The sequence below is a fragment of the Nerophis ophidion genome, linkage group LG10 (genome assembly GCF_033978795.1).
Source record: "Nerophis ophidion isolate RoL-2023_Sa linkage group LG10, RoL_Noph_v1.0, whole genome shotgun sequence".
NCBI classification, from domain to species: Eukaryota; Metazoa; Chordata; class Actinopteri; order Syngnathiformes; family Syngnathidae; genus Nerophis; species Nerophis ophidion.
In genome coordinates, this window is record NC_084620.1 from 55,377,542 (window position 1) to 55,402,570 (window position 25,029).

At 40.5% G+C, this 25,029-nt stretch overlaps 1 protein-coding gene across 2 annotated transcripts in view; it reads right to left on the reverse strand.

The window, feature by feature from the left end:
* Positions 1-1,958: 1,958 nt before the first annotated feature.
* lamb1b (laminin, beta 1b) overlaps positions 1,959-25,029 on the reverse strand; it is a 95,683-nt gene continuing 72,612 nt past the window's right edge. For both annotated transcript variants that reach the window (XM_061914174.1, XM_061914173.1), the window contains exons 22-33: positions 21,059-21,276; positions 20,697-20,793; positions 12,094-12,463; positions 10,989-11,173; positions 10,667-10,908; positions 10,407-10,613; positions 10,197-10,341; positions 5,299-5,506; positions 5,033-5,174; positions 4,795-4,971; positions 2,441-2,600; positions 1,959-2,354 (exon numbers count right to left, since the gene is read on the reverse strand). In XM_061914174.1, coding sequence (XP_061770158.1) covers positions 2,218-2,354; positions 2,441-2,600; positions 4,795-4,971; positions 5,033-5,174; positions 5,299-5,506; positions 10,197-10,341; positions 10,407-10,613; positions 10,667-10,908; positions 10,989-11,173; positions 12,094-12,463; positions 20,697-20,793; positions 21,059-21,276 — 2,288 coding nt within the window. In that variant the 3' untranslated portion in view covers positions 1,959-2,217. The remainder of the gene's footprint in view (positions 2,355-2,440; positions 2,601-4,794; positions 4,972-5,032; positions 5,175-5,298; positions 5,507-10,196; positions 10,342-10,406; positions 10,614-10,666; positions 10,909-10,988; positions 11,174-12,093; positions 12,464-20,696; positions 20,794-21,058; positions 21,277-25,029) is intronic.

Sequence of the window (25,029 nt, forward strand, 5' to 3'; positions counted from 1 at the left end):
GTCCAAACAAAAAAACATGCTTTTATTTTGAAATACGTCCTTGGTGTAGTCCAGGGGTCGGCAACCCGCGGCTCTGGAGCCGCATCTTTAGCGCCGCTCTTGTGGCTCTCTGGAGCTTTTTCAAAAATATATGAAAAATGGAAATGATGAGGGGAAAAAAACATATTTTTTGTAATAATTTTGTTTTTGTAGGAGGACAAACATGACACAAACCTCCCTAATTGCTATAAAGCACACTGTTTATATTAAAAATGATTCACTGATTCGAGCATTTGGCGAGCGCCGTTTTGTCCTACTAATTTTGGCGGTTCTTGAACTCACCGTGGTTTGTTTACATGTACAACTTTCTCCGACTTTCTAAGACGTGATTTATGCCACTTCTTTTTCTGTCTCATTTTGTCCACCAAACTTATAACGTTGCGCTTCAATGCACAAAGGTGAGTCTTGTTGATGTTATTGACTTATGTGTAGGGTTGGGTATCGTTTGAATTCGAACGATTCCGATTCTTTGTTTCGATTCCGATTCCTAACGATTCTCGATTCCAATTCTTTCTTTAAAAAAAATTTAAGAAAAAAAATAAATAAATAAATAAAATAAAATAAAAAAGCAGGGTCAAAAAAACCTCTTCCGTCTGTGGCACCGACATCTTCCCCATTGCCGCTACGGTGAACGGAGTACGCTGAGCACATCGCTGAACCTGGCTAGTAGGTTGTAAATCGTCTATGAAAAAATACGCGATATAATTTGTTATCTGCCTCAACGTTGGCGCAAAACGCATTATTTATTGGATATATACTGTTTTACTTGCCGGATTCGGACTGCAGTGCAGTCACCGAGGTGCCAGGCTGGGCGTCGGAGCCGGAGCCAGAGGAAGAGCCAGAGAAGGACGGTCGGCGCAGCGCGTCGAAGACGGGACACGCATTTATTTGTACTCCATGAACTCGGAGGTGCTTCATCATGTTCGATGTGCACCCTCCCAAGCACGAAACAATCCTGTCGCACGCGTTGCATTTGGCCGATATTTCATTTTTTTTGTAAAATAAAGCCACACTTTCGACCGCCGACGACCGCTATCCATGCTTGACTGACTCGCTCGGCTATGCTAACACTTCTGGCAGTGGGCGCTTCTTCGTTGGTGTTCAACGGCTTCTTCTTCCGGGTCGGCTGACTTTTTTATTTTTCCGGTCGGCGTACTGGGTATCGAAACTAGGAATCGGAATTTAAAGTTTTGAACGATACCGGGAGAATCGGAAAGTTAGTCCCGGTTCCACTCGATACTCGATACCCAACCCTACTTATGTGGAGTGCTAATCAGACATATTTGGTCACTGCATGACTGCAAGCTAATCGATGCTAACATGCTATTTAGGCTAGCTGTATGTACATATTGCATCATTATGCCTCATTTGGGCCAATTTAGTGTTGCCAATCAACCTATCCCCAGGTGCATGTTTTTGGAAGTGGGAGGAAGCCGGAGTACCCGGAGGGAACCCACGCACTCAGGGGGAGAACATGCAAACTCCACACAGAAAGATCCCGAGCCTGGATTTGAACCCAGGACTGCAGGAACTTTGTATTGTGAGGCAGACGCACTAACCCCTCTGCCACCGTGATGTGAGTGTGAATGTTGTCTATCTGTGTTGGCCCTGCGATGAGGTGGCGACTTGTCCAGGGTGTACCCTGCCTTCCGCCCGATTGTAGCTGAGATAGGCGCCAGCGACCCCAAAAGGGAATAAGCGGTAGAAAATGGATGGATGGATGCCTCATTTGTAGCTATATTTGAGCTCATTTAGTTTCCTTCAAGTCCTCTTAATTCAATTTATGTCTCATGACACACTCTCTGTATGTAATATGGCTTTTAATTTTTTGTGGCTCCAGACAGATCTGTTTTTGTATTTGTGGTCCAATATGGCTCTTTCAACATTTTGGATTTCCGACCCCTAATGTAGTCAGTCAGTTTAGGTTGCATGTTAAAAATATTTTTTTATTACATGATAAACAAAATTCATGTGTACAGTTAATAGTAGTTTAATGTATTTATACTGCACATTTTTCAGTGGAATTTAGAAAAAACTGACACTTTGGCTTTCTGGCACCGAGGTGTGTTTGGTTTCCTTCACAACTCCCATGATTCCAAGCAGCGAACTTGATTGACAGTGTGGAAGTCTTGTTGAAGTCTTCGTGGCGGACAAGGTTGTCTTTGGGGTGTTGGCGCCTCACAAGCAGGTGCTGTACAGCGTCACCTTGGCGCTGATCTCCTCCATGACGCGGCGGGCCGTCTCCTCCAGCTCGGCCAGCTCGGCAGCTTTGGCCTCTAGGACGCTTTGGTTGTTGTCGTACGAACTCTCCAGTTCTGAGAGGCCCAGAGGAAACATTTCATCAATCTTGTCTTTTTAAGGTCCTAAAAGGCCACTGAGAAGCAAGCAAAGTGATGTTTACCTCGTAGTCGCTGCAGTTTACTGCTGCTCTGAGCCAGCAGCTCTTTGGCTTCTTGCTGAAGCTCATCTGCCTTTTTCCTGGCTTGTAGCACGGACTCCCCTTTGTCCTCCATCAGGTCCTCCACCTCTTCTAGTTTGTCTTTTACCTCCGTCTCAAACTCCTTCGCACACAAAATAAGCCTTGTTCACAACTAGGATTGTCCCGATACCAAAATGTATTTAGATACTTTTCTAAATAGAGGGGACCTACTCAGTGGCCTAGTGGTTAGAGTGTCCACCCTGAGATGGGTAGGTTGTGAGTTCAAACCCCGGCCGAGTCAGACCAAAGACTATAAAAATGTGACCCATGACCTCCCAGCATCAAGTGGATCTAACCTAATAGTGAGAGTCCAGTCCATAGTGGGTCTAACATGATATTCTATAGGTCCAGTCCATAGTGGATCTAACATAATAGTAAGAGTCCAGTCCATAGTGGGTCTAACATAATATTGTGAAAGTCCAATCAATGGTGGATTTAACATAATAGTGAGAGTCCAGTCCACAGTGGATCTAACATAATATTGTGAGAGTCCAGTCCATAGTGGTTCTAACATAATAGTGAGAGTCCAGTCCATAGTGGTTCTAACATAATATTGTGAGAGTCCAGTCCATAGTAGTTCTAACATAATAGTGAGAGTCCAGTCCATAGTGGATCTAACATAATAGTGAGAGTCCAGTCCATAGTGGATCTAACATAATAGGGAGAGTCCAGTCCATAGTGGATCTAACATAATAGTGTGAGAGTCCAGCCCATAGTGGATCTAACATAATATTGTGAGAGTCCAGTCCATAGTGGTTCTAACATAATAGTGAGAGTCCAGTCTATAGTGGATCTAATACAATAGTGAGAGTCCAGTCCATAGTGGATCTAACATAAAAGTGAGAGTCCAGTCCACAGTGGATATAAAATAATAATGTAGCATCAAAGGTTGGAATTGGGGGTTAAATCACCCAAAAATTATTCCTGGGCGTGGCCTCTGCTGCTGCACACTGCTCCCCTCACCTCCCTGGGCAAATTAAGGCCCAGGGGCCACATGCGGCCCGTTAATCTTTTGAATCTGGCCCGCCGGACGTTCCCAAATTTTTTTTTTTGACCTTTCAAGATGGAAAGTGTAGCTGCCATTATGATGTGCACTCATGTTTTCTAATGACCGTAAGTCTTCAACTTTACAAAGTATTTCAATGGTTGGAATCTGCGCTTATGGATGATATACCAGTAACTATGGTAATCTAATTAGTTACTATGGTAATCTAATTAGTTACTATGGTCATCTAATTAGTAACTATGGTAATCTGCGTCACAGCAGCTCAGACAAGGCACCAAGCAGTGTGGGCGGGAAGCGTTCCCACAGACGTGGAAGGAGATTTTCACAACAAAGTTCTAAAGCAGGGGTCTCAGACACGCGGGCCAATTGCGGTCCGCGAGACGTTATTTTGCGGCCCCCGCCTTAATATGAAAGTCAATGTTAGTGCAGCCCGCGAGTTTTATATGAATAGCCTTTGACAGCGTTGTGTGCGGAGCTGAAGGAATCTACCAATCACGGTGTGGTATATGGCTCTGGAGGGCCGAACATTGACGTCACCTGCGTGATGCAAGCAGAGAAATATTTTGCCGCTTTTCCATTAGACCCGATCGGTGTCTGTCACTGTGTGTGTGTCTCTCTCTCGCTCCCTCCATGGCGCCGGGGAGACGAGCGGCCCGGTAGCTTCCGAAGCACTCCGCCGAAGGACCGAGCGACAATACAAAACCGTGGTGCACTGCACCCCAGCGCTGATACTCCGATAGTCGCCGGGCGAATCGGACGTGTAACACGTTAGTCGTGATGTTAGCCCGTTCGGGGACAATTGTGCTACCGTAACTGTAAAGTCCACGGCGAGCCCCCCACTTTCCCCCCAAAGGACTTTCACAATATTATGTTAGACCCACTCGACGTCCATCGCATCCGGTCTCCCCTTGAGGGGGCGGGGGGATTACCGCGGTCCTCTCCAAGGTTTCTCATAGTAATTCACATTGACATCCCACTGGATTGTGAGTTTTTCTTTTCCCTTATGGGGGCTCTGAACTGAGGATGTTGTTGTGGCTTGTGCAGCCCTTTGAGACACTTGTGATTTAGGGCTATATGAATAAACATTGATTGAATATGACGCCGCGCCGTCGTGCCTGTTAAAAAAAAGGGGTGGGGGGCGGAAACTGGTACTTTTTAGATGCGGTATAGTACCGAATATGATTCATTAGTGTCGTGGTACTAAACTAGTACCGGTGTTTCGTACAACCCTATTCACGACAAAGGAGAATGTTATGTGTTTGTGTGCGACCTGCTTAGCCTCCTCTGCGTTGCTCTTGGCCCGCTCGCTGATCCAATCGGCCGTCTTCGCCATGCTGGTGACCTCCAGCTCATTCTGTCGCAGCAGGCCCACTTCGCGCTCCAGCTTGAGCAGCCGGTCGTTCGTGTCGCCGAGCCTTTCTTCCGACGCCGCCGTCTCAGACCTCACCTGACACACACAAACGCGTGGTCGGTACTGGAAACACCACCGCAAGCTGCAACAAACTCACGGAAAGCAGCAGGTCCAAAGTTCCATTTGTGTTATTCTGAGCAAGCTGGATGGCGTCCATGGCGGCGCTCTGAGCACGCTCCGTCTCATTCAGGGCCGAGTTGACCATGTCCGAAGCCTCCTTCAGGTCGGACGCCCTCTTACTAGAATGGACCAACAAGTCTGAATATGCAACCATGACTTGGCCAGAGTCTATCTGTGTTGGCCCTGCCGTGAGGTGGCAAATTGTCCACCCAAATGTAGCTGGGATAGGCTCCTCCCTCTTACCTGGCGACCTCAGCCTGCCTCAGCAGGTTTTCCGCTATGTGGATGTCCGCGGCGCTCTCACTGAGGATCGTCTCCACGCTGGTTAGAGCGGCCACCTTCTCTTTGATTTCCCTCGTTAGCTCCTGCAGCTTCTCCGTCGACGTTGGCATCTCCAGGGCTAACACCTCATTGGCCACCGCCTCAATCACTGACACGTTGGCCCTGTCGTCTGGAATATTGAGCGCAAACATTGGTCAGAGAGATCTTGTTTGGCTGGGACCTACAATAAAAATAACTAGAAAAAGCAATTAACGGAAGAAATTGCGTGCGAATGTGAAGGGCGAACGGAAATGCCAACAGTCAGCATGTTAGACAGATGGCGTCTGGTAACAAAAAATAGATACCTGCAAATTGAGCTGCAAATATTGACAAAGAAAAACATTTCAAGTCTTTGGGGTGTAATACCTGCAAAAATGGCTTAAAAATATTTAAAACATCAACATTACCATACGTCAAGTACCAATATATGTGACTAGGGGGTGTTATACTAGCAAAAATGGCTTAAAAATATTTGAAACGTCAACATTACCATACGTCAAGTACCAAAATATATGACTAGGGGGTGTTATACTAGAAAAAATGGCCTAAAAATATTTAAAACGTCAACATTAGCATACGTCAAGTACCAAAATATATGACTCGGGGGTGCAATACCTGAAAAAATTGCTTAAAAATATTTAAAAGATCAACATTACCATACGTCAAGTACCAAAGTATAGGCCTTGGAGGTGTTATATCTGCTAAAATTGCTCAAAGATATTTAAAACGTCAACATTAGCATACGTCAAGTGCCAAAGTATATGACTAGGGGGTGTTATACGAGCAAAAATTGCTTAAAAATATTTAAAACGTCAACATTAGCATACGTCAAGTACCAAAATATATGATTAGGGGGTGTTATATGAGCAAAAATTGCTGAAAAATATTTAAAACGTCAACATTAGCATACGTCAAGTACCAAAATATATGACTCGGGGGTGCAATACCTGAAAAAATTGCTTAAAAATATTTAAAAGATCAACATTACCATACGTCAAGTACCAAAGTATAGGCCTCGGAGGTGTTATATCTGCTAAAATTGCTCAAAGATATTTAAAACGTCAACATTAGCATACGTCAAGTGCCAAAGTATATGACTAGGGGGTGTTATACGAGCAAAAATTGCTTAAAAATATTTAAAACGTCAACATTAGCATACGTCAAGTACCAAAATATATGATTAGGGGGTGTTATATGAGCAAAAATTGCTGAAAAATATTTAAAACGTCAACATTAGCGTACGTCAAGTAACAAAATATATGACTCGGTGTAAAACCTGCAAAAATAGCTTAAAAACAACTAACACGTCAAAATTAGCAAAAGTCTAGTACCAAAATATATGACTCTTGGGGTGTAATACCTGCAAAGATTGCTTTAAAATATTTATAACGTCAACATTAGCATATGTCAAGAACCAAAATATATGACTAGGGGGTGTTATACGAGCAAAAATTGCTTACGAATATTTAAAACGTCTACATTAGCCTACGTCAAGTACTAAAACATATGACTTGGGGTTGTTGTACCTGCAAAAATTGCTTAAAAATATTTAAAATGTCAACATTAGCATACGTCAATTACCAAAATATATGACTCGGGGGTGTTATACCTGCAAAAATTGCTTAAAGATATTTAAAACGTCAACATTAGCATACGTCAAGTACCAAAATATATGACTAGGGGGTGTTATACGAGCAAAAATTGCTTAAAAATATTTAAAACGTCAACATTAGCATACGTCAAGTACCAAAATATATGATTAGGGGGTGTTATATGAGCAAAAATTGCTTAAAAATATTTAAAACGTCAACATTAGCGTATGTCAAGTACCAAAATATATGACTCGGGTGTAAAACCTTCAAAAATAGCTTAAAAACAACTAACACGTCAAAATTAGCAAAAGTCTAGTACCAAAATATATGACTCTGGGGGTGTAATACCTGCAAAGATTGCTTTAAAATATTTATAACGTCAACATTAGCATACGTCAAGAACCAATATATACGACTAGGGAGTGTTATATGAGCAAAAATTGCTTAGGAATATTTAAAGCGTCTACATTAGCCTACGTCAAGTACTAAAATATATGACTTGGGGTTGTTATACCTGCAAAAATTGCTTAAAAATATTTAAAATGTCAACTTTAGCATACGTCAATTACCCAAATATATGACTCGGGGGTGTAATACCTGCAAAAAATGCTTAAAAATATTTAAAACGTCAACATTAGCATACGTCAAGTACCAAAATATATGACTCGGGGGTGTAATACCAGCAAAAAATAGCTTGAAAATATTTAAAAAGTCAACATTAGCATACGTCAAGTACCAAAATATATGACTCGGGGGTGTAATACCAGCAAAAAATAGCTTGAAAATATTTAAAAAGTCAACATTAGCATACGTCAAGTACCAAAATATATGACTCGGGGTGTAATATAAATGCAATTCACTTCACTAATACCTGCAAAATTTGCATAAAAATATTTAAAACGTCAACAATAGCATACGTCAAGTACCAAAATATATGACTCTGGGGTGTAATACCTGCAAAAAGTGATTGAAAATATTTAAAACGTCAACATTTGCATACGTCAAGTACTAAAATATATGACTCGGACGTGAACGCCTGTAAATATAGCTTTGAAAAAAGAAGTATGTCAACATTGTTGTGCTCCCATTTGAGTAACATTATCAAGGAGATTGAAACGGTATGAATCGGTTGAGAAATGTGGAAGTATCAACACTTGTATTACAGCAGTGATTGTCAAACTGTGGTACGACACGGGCTCCATGCAGTGGTTTTAATGGAGGGCCTCGTCACAGTTATGGCTGCCATCAGAGGGCCGCTAGTAACAGCTAATATGATTTTTTCTTTTTTTCATGCATTTGAATAATAAATATTTATTTCATACGCATGTATAAAAAATAACTTTACATTTTACAGCGAAAAACTGACAGTCACTAGAATTTTTCTGTACAAAATAGTTTTTTAATTTTTTTTTTTACAGCATAAAGTAACACATTAAATGGAAAATAGTGCAGGTGTTTTTTTTGTTTTTTACTGTGAATGTTAGTGTTTTTTTTCTTTAATTTAAATTTTTTACAATATGTTAATGTAAAGAAAAAAACATCACCCCTTTTTTAATTCTGGCAACTGTTCTGCAATTTTTTTTGTACTTTACTTTAATTCCATTTACAATAAGACACCAAAAAAAAAACCTTACCATGAATTGATTAACGTGGACCCCGACTTAAACAAGTTGAAAAACTTATTCGGGTGTTACCATTTAGTGGTCAGTTATACGGAATATGTCCTGTACTGTGCAATCTACTAATAAAAGTTACAATCAATCAATCAAAAACCCTTAGACTCTATGGTAAAAAACTGGCAGCTCAGTCGACAGAATCTCACTGTAAAAAACAAAAAGTGGCAGTTTTTTTCGATTCGTTATTAAAACCACTGTAAATTTTCATATATATATTTACTTATTTTTGTCATATATATATTTATTTATTTTTGTCATATATATATATATATATATATATATATATATATATATATATATATATATATATATATATATATATATATATATATATACGCACATATAAAACTATATATATAACTAAATAAATGAATTTATATACATACAGTTATTTATTTTTGTGATATATATATATATATAACACATTTATATTTTTTTTTTGCTGTATATATATGTCTTTATTTTTGTTGTATACATATTTATTTATTTTTGTTATATTTATATATTATATATATATAATATATTTATTATATATTTTTTGTTGTATATATATATTTGTTTCTTTTTTGTTATATATATATATATATATAATATATATATGTATATAATATATATTATATGTATTATATATATTTATATATGTAGATATATATTTTATCTATATTTTATATATATATATATATATTTATATTTATATATATATATATATATATATATATATACATATACATACATATATACATATATGGTACAGCTTAATGGATAACTTGCTTTGAAATCATAAGTCAAACAAGTATTTATTTGTATTTTGAAAAAAAAAAAATATATATATATATATATATATATATATACATATATATATATATATATACATACATACATATATATATATATATATATATATATATATATATATATATACATATATATATATATATATATATATATATATATATATATATATATACATATATATATATGGTACAGCTTAATGGATAACTTGCTTTGAAATCATAAGTCAAACAAATATTTATTTGTATTTAAAAAAAAAAATGTTTGGAAAGTATGATATGATATTTGTTGCAGTGTTGGACACTATTAAAGTTGAAAAGGTTTCTATTTTTTTGCATTACATTTATTTTTTGTTTAAAAATGGAAAAAAAACAAATACATTTAATAGGAAAATATATAAAGGCACTTTACTCACGCAAAGTTTTTTCAGGTCTCTGCGGGCCACATAAATGAAGATTCTGGGAAAAACTGGATTTTTTTTTAACTTTGAAAAATTGTTATTTTGGATGTCAATAGTAATTGCAATGTTTTGAATCAGTTTAGAAATGGAAGTTTCAAAATCTTTACAGTCACTTCAAATGGGAAAAATAGTCCTGGAAAATGTGGAACTCACAGAATCTATGTGAGAATTTTGAGCCAAACATGTTGACAGTTGATATGTCTGAATCAGATGTAGGTAGAGAAGGCGGACAGAAAATAGGATGTGACGATAATTGGAATAATTTATATGTGAAAATTTTACGGCAATAATTGGACTCACTAGTGAGCAGGTCTCGGATGTCCTTAATGAGGCTGCGCAGTTGATCGTTGCTCTGCTCCACTCTCGCTTTGCTCTGGTTGGATTTGATCAGCACCTCCTGAGCGTTTGCTCTGGCCTCCCTCGCTCGATTACTGGCTTCCCACACCTGGACACCATCAAAGGCCACGGTCAGTCCCCATGCTACGTCAGCTAAAGCGAGTATCCGCTCACCATCCTGGAGAGCTTGTCCACTTCCTGCATGGCGGTCAGGATTTCCTCGTCCAGGTCCTTGGCTGACTTGAGAGCAGTTTGCGAGGCCACAACGAGGCCCTCGCATCCTTCTCCGCCACACTGGGATGCTCCGCCTTCATCCAGGCAGCCCAGGCCGCCGCACGGCGAGCCAGGGCACTCGTCACGTTCCGCTGTACCTCCACACGTCTAAAGAGAAAGAATGAGCAACTGTCTCGGAGAAGATTCAGCAGCGTTCTTACCTTCTGGCTGAGAGGTGACAGGGCAAATGTGTCCAACTCGTTCTTGAGCTTCTCCAACTTTTGGGAGTTTCTCTGGTGCCGGCGGTCAAACTCTTTCTGGCTGCCGCTCAGCTTGTCCTCCGTCACCTTGCGAAGCGCGTTCGATTTCTCCACCGTGTTGCCGGCATCACTGCTGGAGGCGTTGATCCGGAGTGCCGCCAACACGGACTCCTCGTTTGACTCTATGATGGTGTCCATGGCGCCTGAGAAACAGCAACACAGGAACACATCAAGGAGACGCTGATGGTGTGCCAGCGTGTCCAAAAAGAAGCAGGAGGATCACCCTGCAAGTTGGCGTTTTTGGCGTCATACACCTGCTGCCTCAGCTCCTGCATTTGCTGATCCAGCTGCTTCACCTCCTCCGTCACCTCGTCCACGTTTGCGTCCGTGATGTTGGCCTCGTTCTCGAGATCATTCAAGGTCTCCTCTGTTGTATTGAGTTTCCCGCTCAGGTAGGACATGCGGCCACTGACAACATGAAGTAATGTTGATTGAAAACGTTAAGGAGCGTTCACACACTGGCGGTTTAGATGGCGGTTTATGGCGGTTCTCAAACCGTGTCCCAACAATGGCGAAAAGCCTGGCGGCAGACACTTTGGCATCTTCGGGCCAGTGGTGCAACTTGAATCCCTCCCTGTTAGTGTTGTTACACCCTCCGACAACACACCGTCGAGGCATGATGTCTCCAAGGTTCCAAAAAATAGTCAAAAAAACGGAAAATAACAGAGCTGAGACCCGGTGTTTGTAATGTGTTGAAAATGAAAATGGCGGGTGTGTTACCTTGGCGACGTCACATTCTGAAGTCATCGCTTCCAGCGCGATAAACAGAAAGGCGTTTAATTCGCCAAAATTCACCCATTTAGAGTTCGGAAATTGGTTAAAAAAATATATGGTCTTTTTTCTGCACCATCAAGGTATATATTGACGCTTACATAGGTCTGGTGATAATGTTCCCCTTTAACACATTTTGAACACGGCGCCAATGTGGTGGCAGCGGACTCCTCTGTCCTCTACGCTTATCAACCGCAGTGCCACTGTGTAAGACCGTGGTGCTTCCGTGTAAGACCGTGGTTCCGACCTGTTTAACTCCGCGCCTCTGTAGTTACCGTGTTCACATCGTGAAGATTCGAGAGGTAAATGGGACTGTCGTATTATTACTGTCCAGGTATTATCACATATCTTGCAGTGCAAAACACAGAGGCTTTCGTTCTGAGGTGTGGAATACGGCCCATTTCAAACCAATATGCGGTTCTATCGGTTCATGGCGGATGATTGATGGACGAACAGGGTCTGTGTACGGTGTGGAGCACGACAAATTTCTGAACCGCCATCCAGACATGTGAACGCCCCTTTAGAAACGTATAGGGGCGGATGTTTTGTGGACATACGTGATCTGGTGCATCAGGTCCTGGATTTTCTCCAGCTGGACAGCAGCGGGGTTGCTCTCCACGATCTCTCTGACCGCCTTGGCGTTGGTCTCCAGGCTGCTGACTAAGTCTTTATAGGGCGCCGTCACACCGTTGGTCTGCAATTCCGTGACTTTCGCCTCCAGACGCCGCGTTTGATTGGTCAGCTCTCCGACCACCCTGTCCCACGTAGCAAAGCACTCGTGGCAAGGCTGGCAGTCGGGGAACACACCCTGGTAGCCCCTGGCGCATTCGTCACAGCGTGGGCCCGACACACCCTCCACGCAGGTACAGTGTCCGCTTGCACGGTTGCACTGCCCGCTGGAGATACCCCGAGGGTCGCAGTCACAAGCTGCAGAAGGAGAATACACACAAACTTGAAGTTTGTTCAGGGGACAGAATCAACTCCCAGCTTCCTCTGTAAATAAACAACCTCATCAGGACCTAGTGGGTCATGTTGAACCACCCCCAGCTGGGACTAACTAAACATGCACGTTCTCCCAAAAGAATAGTCAGAGCAAAAGAATGCAGATAGTTTTTCTACTTATTATTGTCTGATTTATTCCACTTTAGAGTGAACTAGATGATGCTCCAATGCTGAAGTTGAACTGACAGAATGTAGTATCAATGTAAGATTAGTTTGAATGTTGGAATGGTTTTGATGTTGAAGAGTTTGAATTTCCAGGAAAACTGGAATTTGGTTTGTAACTTGGGAAAGTATCAGTTTGAATGTCCAGGATGTGTGGAATGTGTTGATGTTGGATTGGTTTGAATAGGTTGAAAAATGTGGGAATTGTGCAACTTGGAAAAATGTCCCATTCATTTCAATGGGAATTTCAATTAAAAGCGGAAATATTTTTTACAAATTCTATTAAAAAAAATTGAATGTTCTTATTAATGAGTTGGAATTGGTGTTGGAATTTTTCAAAACGGTCGAGAAATGTTGATAGAGTAACATCTTTAATTGGGAAATATGGGACAAGCGGTAGAAATGGATGGATGGAAATGGTATTTTGGAATTTGGGAATTTTGGAAAAAGCGGGAATATTTATAAAAATGCTATAAAATTTGATTGTTCTGAATGATTGGTGTTGTAATTTTTCAATTTGGGCAAGTAACATTTTTAATTGAGAAATGGAATTTTGGAATTTCAGGAAAAGCGGAAATTTTTGAAGTTAAAATAAACTAGTTTGTTTTTAATCCTGATTTAGGGGAATGTTTTGACGGAACGGTTGAAGTGGGTTTAAAAATATGGGAGGAGTAGTTGGGTGAAAAAAGGTTTGGGGAAAAAAGGGAATTCTGGGAATTCCTGGAATTTATCTAAATTTAAAAAATTATCGTTTGGTTTGAATCGGTTGAAAAATGTGGAAATTGTGCAACTTGGAAAAATGTTCCATTCTTTTTAATGGGAATTTAATTGCAATTTGGGAATTTTGGAAAAAGCGGGAATATTTAAAAAAAAAAGTTTCAAAACGGTCGAGAAATGTTAATGTACTAACATTTTTAATTGAGAAATTGTATTCTGGAATTTCAGGAAAAGCGGAAATTTTTGCAGTTCAAAAAAACAAATTCATTTTTTGTCCTGATTAAGAGGAATGTTCTGACTGTGGAACGGTTGAAGTGGGTTGAAAAATGTGGAAGGAGTAGTTGACAGAAAAAAAGGGAATGCTGGGAATTCCTGGAAGTTTTTTTAAATTTGAAAAATTATCGTTTGAATGTAAGGGTGGAGTGCCATCTCCGGGTTGGGGAGGAGACCCTGCCCCAAGTGGAGGAGTTCAAGTACCTAGGAGTCTTGTTCACGAGTGGGGGAAGAGTGGATCGTGAGATCGACAGGCGAATCGGTGCGGCGTCTTCAGTAATGCGGATGTTGTACCGATCCGTTGTGGTGAAGAAGGAGCTGAGCCGGAAGGCAAAGCTCTCAATTTACCGGTCGATCTACGTTCCCATCCTCACCTATGGTCATGAGCTTTGGGTCATGACCGAAAGGATAAGATCACGGGTACAAGCGGCCGAAATGAGTTTCCTCCGCCGTGTGGCGGGGCTCTCCCTTAGAGATAGGGTGAGAAGCTCTGCCATCCGGGAGGAACTCAAAGTAAAGCCGCTGCTCCTCCACATCGAGAGGAGCCAGATGAGGTGGTTCGGGCATCTGGTCAGGATGCCACCCGAACGCCTCCCTAGGGAGGTGTTTAGGGCACGTCCAACCGGTAGGAGGCCACGGGGAAGACCCAGGACACGTTGGGAAGACTATGTCTCCCGGCTGGCCTGGGAACGCCTCGGGATCCCCCAGGAAGAGCTAGACGAAGTGGCTGGGGAGAGGGAAGTCTGGGTTTCCCTGCTTAGGCTGTTGCCCCCGCGACCCGACCTCGGATAAGCGGAAGATGATGGATCGATGGATGGATGGATGGATATCGTTTGAATGTATGGAATATGTTGAAGGTGGAATGGTTTGAATGGGTTGAAAAATGTGGGTATTGTGCAACTTGGGATATATGTCCCATTCATTTCAATGGGAATTTCAGAAAAAGCTGGAATATAAAAAAAAACAATGTTCTTCATGATTGGTGTTGGAATTTTTCTAAACGGTCGAGAAATGTTGATGTATTCACATTTTTAAATGAGAAATAAAGGACAAGCGGTGGGAAATGGATGGATGGAAATGGTATTTTGGAATTTCAGGAAAAGCGGAAAATTTTGCAGTTTAAAAAACTGTGTTTTATCCTGGTTAAGAAGATTGTTTTTACGGTGGAACGGTTGAAGTGGGTGGAAAAATGTGGAAGGAGTAGTGTACAAAAAAAAGGGTTTGGGGGAAAAAAAAGGAATTCCTGGAATTTTTTTAAATTTGAAAAATGATCGTTTGAATGTATGGAATATGTTGAAGGTGGAATGGTTTGAATGGGTTGAAAAATGTGGAAATGGTGGACGTTTGAAAAAGGCCAATTCATTTTGAATGGGGAAAAATGTCCCGGAAAACCTGGAATTCTGGGAAATCTGGAAATTTGGGGAATTTTTCAAGGGAAAGCCCGCGATTCCCAAATAGGCTGAACAGTTTGAAGTTGGAATGGTTTTGAATCGGATGAAAAATGTGCAAGGTCTGGCGAAGAAGAAGAATAAATAGATGAATTTTGGTATAGAAAAGCATGTGTGAATGTTCTGGAGCGTTCACACAACTAGGTTAGAACGTGTGGGGGTCTCCTCTAAATCACAACCAAGTGGGACTTAAAGACGGACATTATGCCTTCCCGCCTCAGTGGTTTAACGGCTTTCACGAGCTTTAGTAGGAACAGTTTGGGATTCCTGATACTGTGCTGGCTGGTGGGAGGAAAAAACCTGGGAGTTTTTGACAACATCTGGTTCTCATGAGCCGGGAACACAAGGTCATTCCCGGACTAAGCAGCCAATATTGTTTGTGTGTCATCTCATGCTACCACTTTGTTCCTGAAGGGGCGATGCTGAGACTTGAAGAGCCATTTAAGCAGGCCACTAGGGGGCAGAAAGGTTTCGACTTTTGTCTTGTGTAGTGTCTTCGGTTGCCTTATCACAAGCTCACCCAATCACGTGAAGGCAGGGTGTGCAGCTTAGAAGCCGATAAACACTGGCGTGGAAGGGGAAGTGGAGACGTTACGGGGCCCTTGGGCTTCTGTAAACTAAAATGTTTTTTTTTTAGCAATATCAGGCCCGCGAACAGGTTTTATCCGGTCTGCAAGATGGGTTTGCCAAGTAAAAAAAATTTGCTGTAATTTTGAATGAAAGACTGGTGTTCTATGTGTCCACTAGATGTCGCAATATTAAATGTTTGTACTTCAGAGGGGGCGGAGCTATGTGCCGTACCGTAATATCACTACTACTACGATAGTAATGATACAAAATGTGGATTGTTGCATTCATGCCTTGATTGTCAAAGATGGTGTGAATGTGAGTGTGAATGTTGTCTGTCTATCTGTGTTGGCCCAGCTGAGATAGGCGCCAGCGCCCCCCGCGACCCCGAAAGGGAATAAGCGGTAGAAAATGGATGGATGGATGGATGTTAATGTAATGAATTTGTACATTTCTTGTTGTACTTAGAACTGGGGACACATTTTTTTGCCGTACATAGATATGCTAAAATAATGCGTTTTTTCTTGTAAGTTCCATCCATCCGTTTTCTTTCGCTTATCCGAGGTCGGGGCACGGTTACACAGCCTAAGCAGGGAAGCCCAGACTTCCCTCTCCCCAACCACTTCCTCCAGCTCCTCCCGGGAGGATCCGAAGGCGTTCCCAGGCCTGGGTCTTCCCCGTGGTCTCCTGCCGGTCTGACGTGTCCCTAGGGAGGCGTTCGGGTGGCATCCTGAGCAGATGCCCAAACCACCTCCTCTCCATGTGGAGGAGCAGCGGCTTTACTTTGAGCTCCTCCCGGATGACCCTATCTCTAAGGGAGAGCCCCGCCACCCCGGCGGAGGAAAGTCATTTGGGCCGCTTGTTCCAGTGATCTTGTCCTTTCGGTCATGACCCAAAGCTCATGACCATAGGTGAGAATGGGAATATAGATCGACCGGTAAATCCAGAGCTTTGCCTTCCGGCTCAGCTCCTTTTTCACCACAACGGATCGATACAGCGTCCACATTACTGAAAACGCCGCACCGATCAGCCTGTCGATCTCACCATCCACTCTTCCCTCACTCTTGAACAAGACTTCTGGGTACTTGAACTCCTCCACTTGGGGCAAGATCTCCTCCCCAACCCGGAGATGGCACTCCGCCCTTTCCCGGACAAGAACCATGGAGTCGGATTTGGAGGTGCTGATTCCCATCCCAGTCGCTTCACACTCGGCTGCAAACCGATCCAGTGAGAGCTGAAGATCCTGGCCGGATGAAGCCATCAGGACCACATCATCTGCAAAAAGCAGAGACCTAATCCTGCAGCCACCGAACCGGATCGCCTCAACGCCCTGACTGCGCCTAGAAATTCTGTCTATAAAAGTTATGAACAGAATGGGTAACAAAGGGCAGCCTTGGCGGGGTCCAACCCTCTCTGGAAACGTGTCCGACTTACTGCCGGCGATGCGGACCAAGCTCTGACACTGATCATACAGTATTAACATATTACCGTAAAACATAGCGACGTACTGATAGAAGATGAAGTGGCGCATTGTGTACCTTTGGAGTTGGCAGAGTTGTTTAGAACCAACACAGAGGAAGAAGATTTTGTCGGATTTAACGATTAGGAGTGACAAATTGTTTGGTAAACGTATAGCATGTTCTACCCCACCTCGGATAAGTGGAAGAAGATGGGTGGATGGTGTTAATAATTTCACACATAAGTTGCTCCAGAGTACAAGTCGCACCCCCGGCCAAACAATGAAAAAAACTGCGATTTATAATCCGAAAAATACGGTAACTTAAAAATAAATTAAATCTGCAAGCAGCGATGGATGAGACCGCTTTGGCTGCTGCCCCCGCGACCCAATCCCGGATAAGCGTTAGCTAGCCGGCAGCCATCTTAACAAATATTTCACAAAAGGGCGGAGCACAACTAATGTTCATATTATTCAAATATTGTGTCACTGGCGCGTTTATGCCATTTATAAGATTACATACTGGGAGCGGTAGGAAGAAAAAAAAAAACAATCTAGCTCTCTGTGTGAGTGCACGGCGGCCATGTTAGAAATGTTTTTCAGCGCTGCGGTTCTTTGAAGGCTAATAGAATCAAAACCGGACTATTGATTGTCTTTACCGTAGCATAAAAAGTGCAGATAGCCTTAAAACGCCACAACAGTCAGGCACCATATGTAAGTACCCAAAATAAAGAATGTCGGACGGTTGTTTTTACGATATGCAGGCAAACGACAACTTTAAAACATACCGGCTTAGCTACGGCACCTGGCAGCCATCTTGGTATAGACCAGCGTTTCTCAAAGTGTGGGGCGGGCCCCACTGGTGGGGAATAGAGACATGACAGGTGGGGCGCGAGGAACGGGAGGAAATTTCACTTTATTTTTTATTTGTATTTTTACTATATTCCTAGATTATTTTTTTTTTACTATGCTTTCATTTCCATACACACTGTAAATCACTGTGATTCTGTCTGTGAAATCCGCTGTATAAATAAATGTAAATTACTTATTTTTCCTCTAGGCTTTAAATTTCTAGGTAGGAGCGAAAGTTTGACAGACATAGCAACAGTAACTAATGGGGGCGGGGCTAAGTGGAACAACCTTTTATTACACAAAATGGATACATTTGTGACTCGCACCTCAAAGGTCGTCGAGCCAGAGCCTGCAGAGAAACAAAAATCTGACAGGCTTAATCAACCAAAAAGCCAACCGAGAAGAAAATATGATGAAGGGTATTTTGCTCTTAGATTCACAGCAACAGTGGTGGGGGCAGAGGAGAGACCCCTGTGTGTTCTGTGTCTAAAACCGCTAGCAGCAGACAGCATGAGACCCAACAAATTAAAGAGACATTTTGAGACCACACACCCCAATCACGTCAATAAGCCACTTGATTTCTTTCAAAGAAAACTGGCAGAGTAGTTATTTTATTTATTATTGAACTTGATGCAAGTTATACCACAGCTGCACAGTTATTTTATTTTTTATTGAACTTGATGTTATTTTATGTTATTGAGTTTGAATGTATACAACTAGAATGTTACCTGATGTTCAATAAATTTGAAAATGTTAAGCTTTGGCATTAGCGTTCTGTTGGGGCGATGGGGGCAGGTGGGGCTTGAAAACTCCCCCTTGTCCAAAGTGGGGGATGACAAAAAAAGTTTGAGAACCACTGGTATAGACGATCACAGGCCCCCGCCCCCAACAAATGTTGGTGCGTGCGCAACAGCAGCAGACGGTAGCGGAAAAAAACGAATAATGTCTCCCTCACTGTGTCTGCACACGGCGGCCATCTTTGAAATGGTTTTCAGCGCAGCGGTTCTTTGAAGGCTAATAAAATCAAAACCGTAGCAGTGATTAAAACTATTTCATGAACTTTTAATCAGAAGGGCTCAATCTCTCTTCTCTTGCTTATTTGAAGCCGAAACGACAAACGGCCTCAGAGGAGATAATGTTTGAAAAAAAGCAAACATTTTTTAGCCAACATTTGTATTGAAGGGGGAATTGCAAACTTCCTGTTGATTTTAGCTGGGAGGTAAGAGTTTATGAAATATAGGTCTAACTGAGACCTACATAGTGGTTTTTGTTTCATGTTTCTACGACGTTCCTCCTGGAAGTTAGAGACAGTTTTGTCTGTGTGCACCTCCTGGTACCCCAGCACCTCCAAAACCCTCAAATCTAGACTCCAAACATCCCAGAATAAGCTAATCCGGTTACTTTTAGACCTCCACCCCAGATCACACCTCAATCCAACCCACTTCTCCAAAGTGGGCTGGCTCAGGGTGGAGGACAGAGTAAAACAACTTGCACTGAGCCTAGTCTATAAAATCCGCTATACCTCCTTGATCCCGAAGTACATGTCAAACTACTTCCTTAACGTAAATGACCGCCATAACCACAACACCAGGGGGAGCTCCACAAACCACGTTAAACCCAGATTTCGATCTAACAAAGGTCTTAACTCATTCTCTTTCTATGCCACATCAATGTGGAATGCACTCCCAACAGGTGTAAAAGTAAGTGCATCTCTATATTCCTTCAAAACCGCTCTAAAACAACACCTCCAGGCAACTTCAACACTTTACTAATACCCTCCTCCATTCACATCCCATCTCCCCGGATTATAAACAACTCAAATGTACTTCTAATGTATATACTTGTTCTTATGCTATCTGAACTCACTATGTTCTCTGCTGGCTGTACATATCCTACTAAGTAAGACCTACACTGTTTCAATGTCCACATTTCTCTGTTGATGCAATTGTTGATGACTGAAGTTCTGATATCAACCAAAGCTCCCCACCCACCCCCCGGATTGTAAATAATGTAAATAATTCAATGTACATACTATGATGATTAACTTGTGTGATGACTGTATTATGTTGATAGTATATATTTGTACCATGAATTGATTAACGTGGACCCCGACTTAAACAAGTTGAAAAACTTATTCTGGTGTTACCATTTAGTGGTCAATTGTACGGAATATGTACTGTACAGTGCAATCTACTAATAAAAGTATCAATCAATCAATCAATCAATGTTTTCTTCCTAGGGGGGCGCAATTTTGAGTTTTGGGTTTTGGTTTTTTGATTAGATCGCAATTTTCGCCAGTCCTGATGTGTGTGTCAAATTTGGTGAGTTTTGATGTTAAGGCGGTCAAATTATAGCTCAAAGAGGCGGCGGTATGATAAAGAATAATAATAAAACCTTAGAAATTCAATAGGGTCCTCTGTCCCAAAGGGACATTGGTTCCTAAAAATTTAGGGGGTTTATGTAGATATTTTTGAGGTATTAAAAATCAATGTAATTAAAGTTTTTACATGTTTAAAAAGCTGGTGTCAACCAAATCCATGCCGTCATGAGTATCTGAGTGCATGTAAACACACAAAATGTGACCGTGGGTTGAGGCTGGGATGTGGGAGGTCTTTCAGGAGTCTCGGGTATAGGGCCCCGGAATTTTGGTGCTACACCCCTGCGTATAAATCATGCGTCCTACCGTGACATTTGACCTCTGGATCCCCCCAGAAGAGCTCCCTGCATTCCCGACACGTCCTGCCAGCGAAACCAGGTTTACACGAGCAGCGCCCCGTGACCTGCAGTCCAAAGAGATTCCAGCAGAGACATTTTCAAAAGGAAGGACCAAATAAAGCAGTTTGTTGTGTCTCTGCCTGAGTATGCAGACCACAATGGACCCTTTGTACTCCCACTCCAAGAAACATACGTCTATCTGGGGGACTTCCTTCCTGTGATACTGGAACTTGTGTGTGTTTGTGCATGCAAGCGTCAAAACGCAAAGCGAGCCAGACGTGAGACTATAAACCCGATTAGTTCGGATCCCAAGTCCGGTTTTGCCCTCACCTCGTCACAAGAGGAGCTGAAGGCGTGGACGGGGTCACAGTCGCAGCGATGGCAGCCCTCCCCGCTCGCCATGTTCCACATGTCTTCGGCGCAGCGGTCGCAGTTTTGACCCACCACGTTGGGCAAGCAGGGGCACTGACCGCTGCGCTGGTCGCACTCGCACTCGTCCGGCGTGGAGCAGGTGTGTCGGGCCGTGCCCTCCGGGTGGCACATGCACTCTGCGGGACAAGGAGCACACTTAGAAACACTTGAAAAACCTTTATTGTGTGAATGCTCCAAACTGACACACACATGGTTTTCTACACTAAATTTAATCTACTTCTTCTTCTTCTTCTTTAGATTTTGGCGCGCTCTACGTTCCACATTTTTCATCCCATTCAAACTGTTCAACCTATTCAGGAATCACAGGCTTTCACTTGAAAAATTCCAAAATTTCCCAGATTTCCCAGAATTCCAGGTTTTCCGGGCCATTTTTCCCGTTCAAAAAGATTTGGCCATTTTTCTAACATTCACCATTTCTACATTTTTCAACCTGTTCAAACTATTCCACCTTCAACATATTCCACTCATCCTGGACATTTAAAGTATATTTTTCCAAGTTCCAAAATATTCCAGGAAATCCCTTTTTTTCAAACTTTTTTTATTTTTATTTATTTATTTATTTACCTTTTTTTGCCGTTCAAAATGAATTGGCCATTTTTCAAACTTCCACCATTTCCACATTTTTAACCTATTCAAACCATTCCACCTTCAACATATTCCACTCATCCTGGACATTTAAACTATATTTTTCCAAGTTCCAAAATATTCCAGGAAATCCCTTTTTTTCAAACTCTTTATTTTTTTTTAAACTTTTTTTTTTAACCTTTTTTTGCCTTTCAAAATTAATTGGCCATTTTTCAAACTTCCACCATTTCCACATTTTTCAACCGATTCAAACCACTCCACCTTCAACATCCTCCACTCATCCTGGACATTCAAACTTAAATTTTTCCAAGTTCCAAAAAATTCCAGGAAATCCCTTTTTTTCAAACTTTTTTTTATTTTATTTTTTTACCCTTTTTTTCCCCTTCAAAATGAATTGGACATTTTTCAAACTTCCACCATTTCTATATTTTTCAACCTATTCAAACCATTCCACCTTCATTATACTCCACTCATCCTGGACATTCAAACTTAAATTTTTCCAAGTTTCAAAATATTCCAGGAAATCCCTTTTTTTCAATATCTTTTTTTTTTTTTTTTTTTACCTTTCAAAATGAATTGGCCATTTTTCAAACTTCCACCATTTCTATATTTTTCAACCGATTCAAACCATTTCACCTTCAACATACTCCACTCATCCTGGACATTTAAACTATATTTTTCCAAGTTCCAAAATATTCCAGGAAATCCCTTTTTTTCAAACTCTTTATTTTTTTTTTTTACCCTTTTTTTTCCCCCCTTCAAAATGAATTGGATATTTTTCAAACTTCCACCATTTCTATATTTTTCAACCTATTCAAACCATTCCACCTTCATTATACTCCACTCATCCTGGACATTCAAACTTTCATTTTTCCAAGTTCCAAAATATTCCAGGAAATCCCTTTTTTTCAAACTCTTTATTTTTTTTTACCCTTTTTTTACCCTTCAAAATGAATTGGACATTTTTCAAACTTCCACCATTTCTATATTTTTCAACCGATTCAAACCATTTCACCTTCAACATACTCCACTCATCCTGGACATTTAAACTATATTTTTCCAAGTTCCAAAATATTCCAGGAAATCCCTTTTTTTCAAACTCTTTATTTTTTTTTTTTACCCTTTTTTTTCCCCCCTTCAAAATGAATTGGATATTTTTCAAACTTCCACCATTTCTATATTTTTCAACCTATTCAAACCATTCCACCTTCATTATACTCCACTCATCCTGGACATTCAAACTTCCATTTTTCCAAGTTCCAAAAATTCCAGGAAATCCCCCCCCGCCCCCCCTTTTTTTTCCCCCTTCAAAATGAATTGGACATTTTTCAAACTTCCACCATTTCTATATTTTTCAACCTATTCAAACCATTCCACCTTCATTATACTCCACTCATCCTGGACATTCAAACTTTCATTTTTCCAAGTTCCCAAAAATTCCAGGAAATCCCTTTTTTTCAAACATTTTTTTTTACCCTTTTTTTACCCTTTAAAATGAATTTGCCATTTTTCAAACTTCCACCATTTCTATATTTTTCAACCTATTCAAACCATTCCACCTTCAACATCCTCCACTCATCCTGGACATTCAAACTTTCATTTTTCCAAGTTCCAAAAAATTCCAAGAAATCCCTATTTTTCAAGCTTTTTTTTTTTTTTTTTTTTACCCTTTTTTTCCCGTTCAAAATTAATTGGCCATTTTTCAAACTTCCATCATTTCCACATTTTTCAACCTATTCAAACCATTCCACCTTCAACATATTCCACTCATCCTGGACATTTAAAGTATATTTTTTCCAAGTTCCAAAATATTCCAGGAAATCCCTTTTTTTCAAACTTTTTTTATTTTTATTTATTTATTTATTGACCTTTTTTTGCCGTTCAAAATGAATTGGCCATTTTTCAAACTTCCACCATTTCCACATTTTTAACCTATTCAAACCATTCCACCTTCAACATATTCCACTCATCCTGGACATTTAAACTATATTTTTCCAAGTTCCAAAATATTCCAGGAAATCCCTTTTTTTCAAACTCTTTATTTTTTTTTAAACTTTTTTTTTTTACCTTTTTTTACCTTTCAAAATTAATTGGCCATTTTTCAAACTTCCACCATTTCCACATTTTTCAACCGATTCAAACCACTCCACCTTCAACATCCTCCACTCATCCTGGACATTCAAACTTAAATTTTTCCAAGTTCCAAAAAATTCCAGGAAATCCCTTTTTTTCAAACTTTTTTTTATTTTATTTTTTTACCCTTTTTTTCCCCTTCAAAATGAATTGGACATTTTTCAAACTTCCACCATTTCTATATTTTTCAACCTATTCAGACCATTCCACCTTCATTATACTCCACTCATCCTGGACATTCAAACTTAAATTTTTCCAAGTTTCAAAATATTCCAGGAAATCCCTTTTTTTCAATATCTTTTTTTTTTTTTTTTTTACCTTTCAAAATGAATTGGCCATTTTTCAAACTTCCACCATTTCTATATTTTTCAACCGATTCAAACCATTTCACCTTCAACATACTCCACTCATCCTGGACATTTAAACTATATTTTTCCAAGTTCCAAAATATTCCAGGAAATCCCTTTTTTTCAAACTCTTTATTTTTTTTTTTTACCCTTTTTTTTCCCCCCTTCAAAATGAATTGGATATTTTTCAAACTTCCACCATTTCTATATTTTTCAACCTATTCAAACCATTCCACCTTCATTATACTCCACTCATCCTGGACATTCAAACTTTCATTTTTCCAAGTTCCAAAATATTCCAGGAAATCCCTTTTTTTCAAACTCTTTATTTTTTTTTACCCTTTTTTTACCCTTCAAAATGAATTGGACATTTTTCAAACTTCCACCATTTCTATATTTTTCAACCGATTCAAACCATTTCACCTTCAACATACTCCACTCATCCTGGACATTTAAACTATATTTTTCCAAGTTCCAAAATATTCCAGGAAATCCCTTTTTTTCAAACTCTTTATTTTTTTTTTTTACCCTTTTTTTTCCCCCCTTCAAAATGAATTGGATATTTTTCAAACTTCCACCATTTCTATATTTTTCAACCTATTCAAACCATTCCACCTTCATTATACTCCACTCATCCTGGACATTCAAACTTTCATTTTTCCAAGTTCCAAAATATTCCAGGAAATCCCTTTTTTTCAAACTCTTTATTTTTTTTTACCCTTTTTTTACCCTTCAAAATGAATTGGACATTTTTCAAACTTCCACCATTTCTATATTTTTCAACCGATTCAAACCATTTCACCT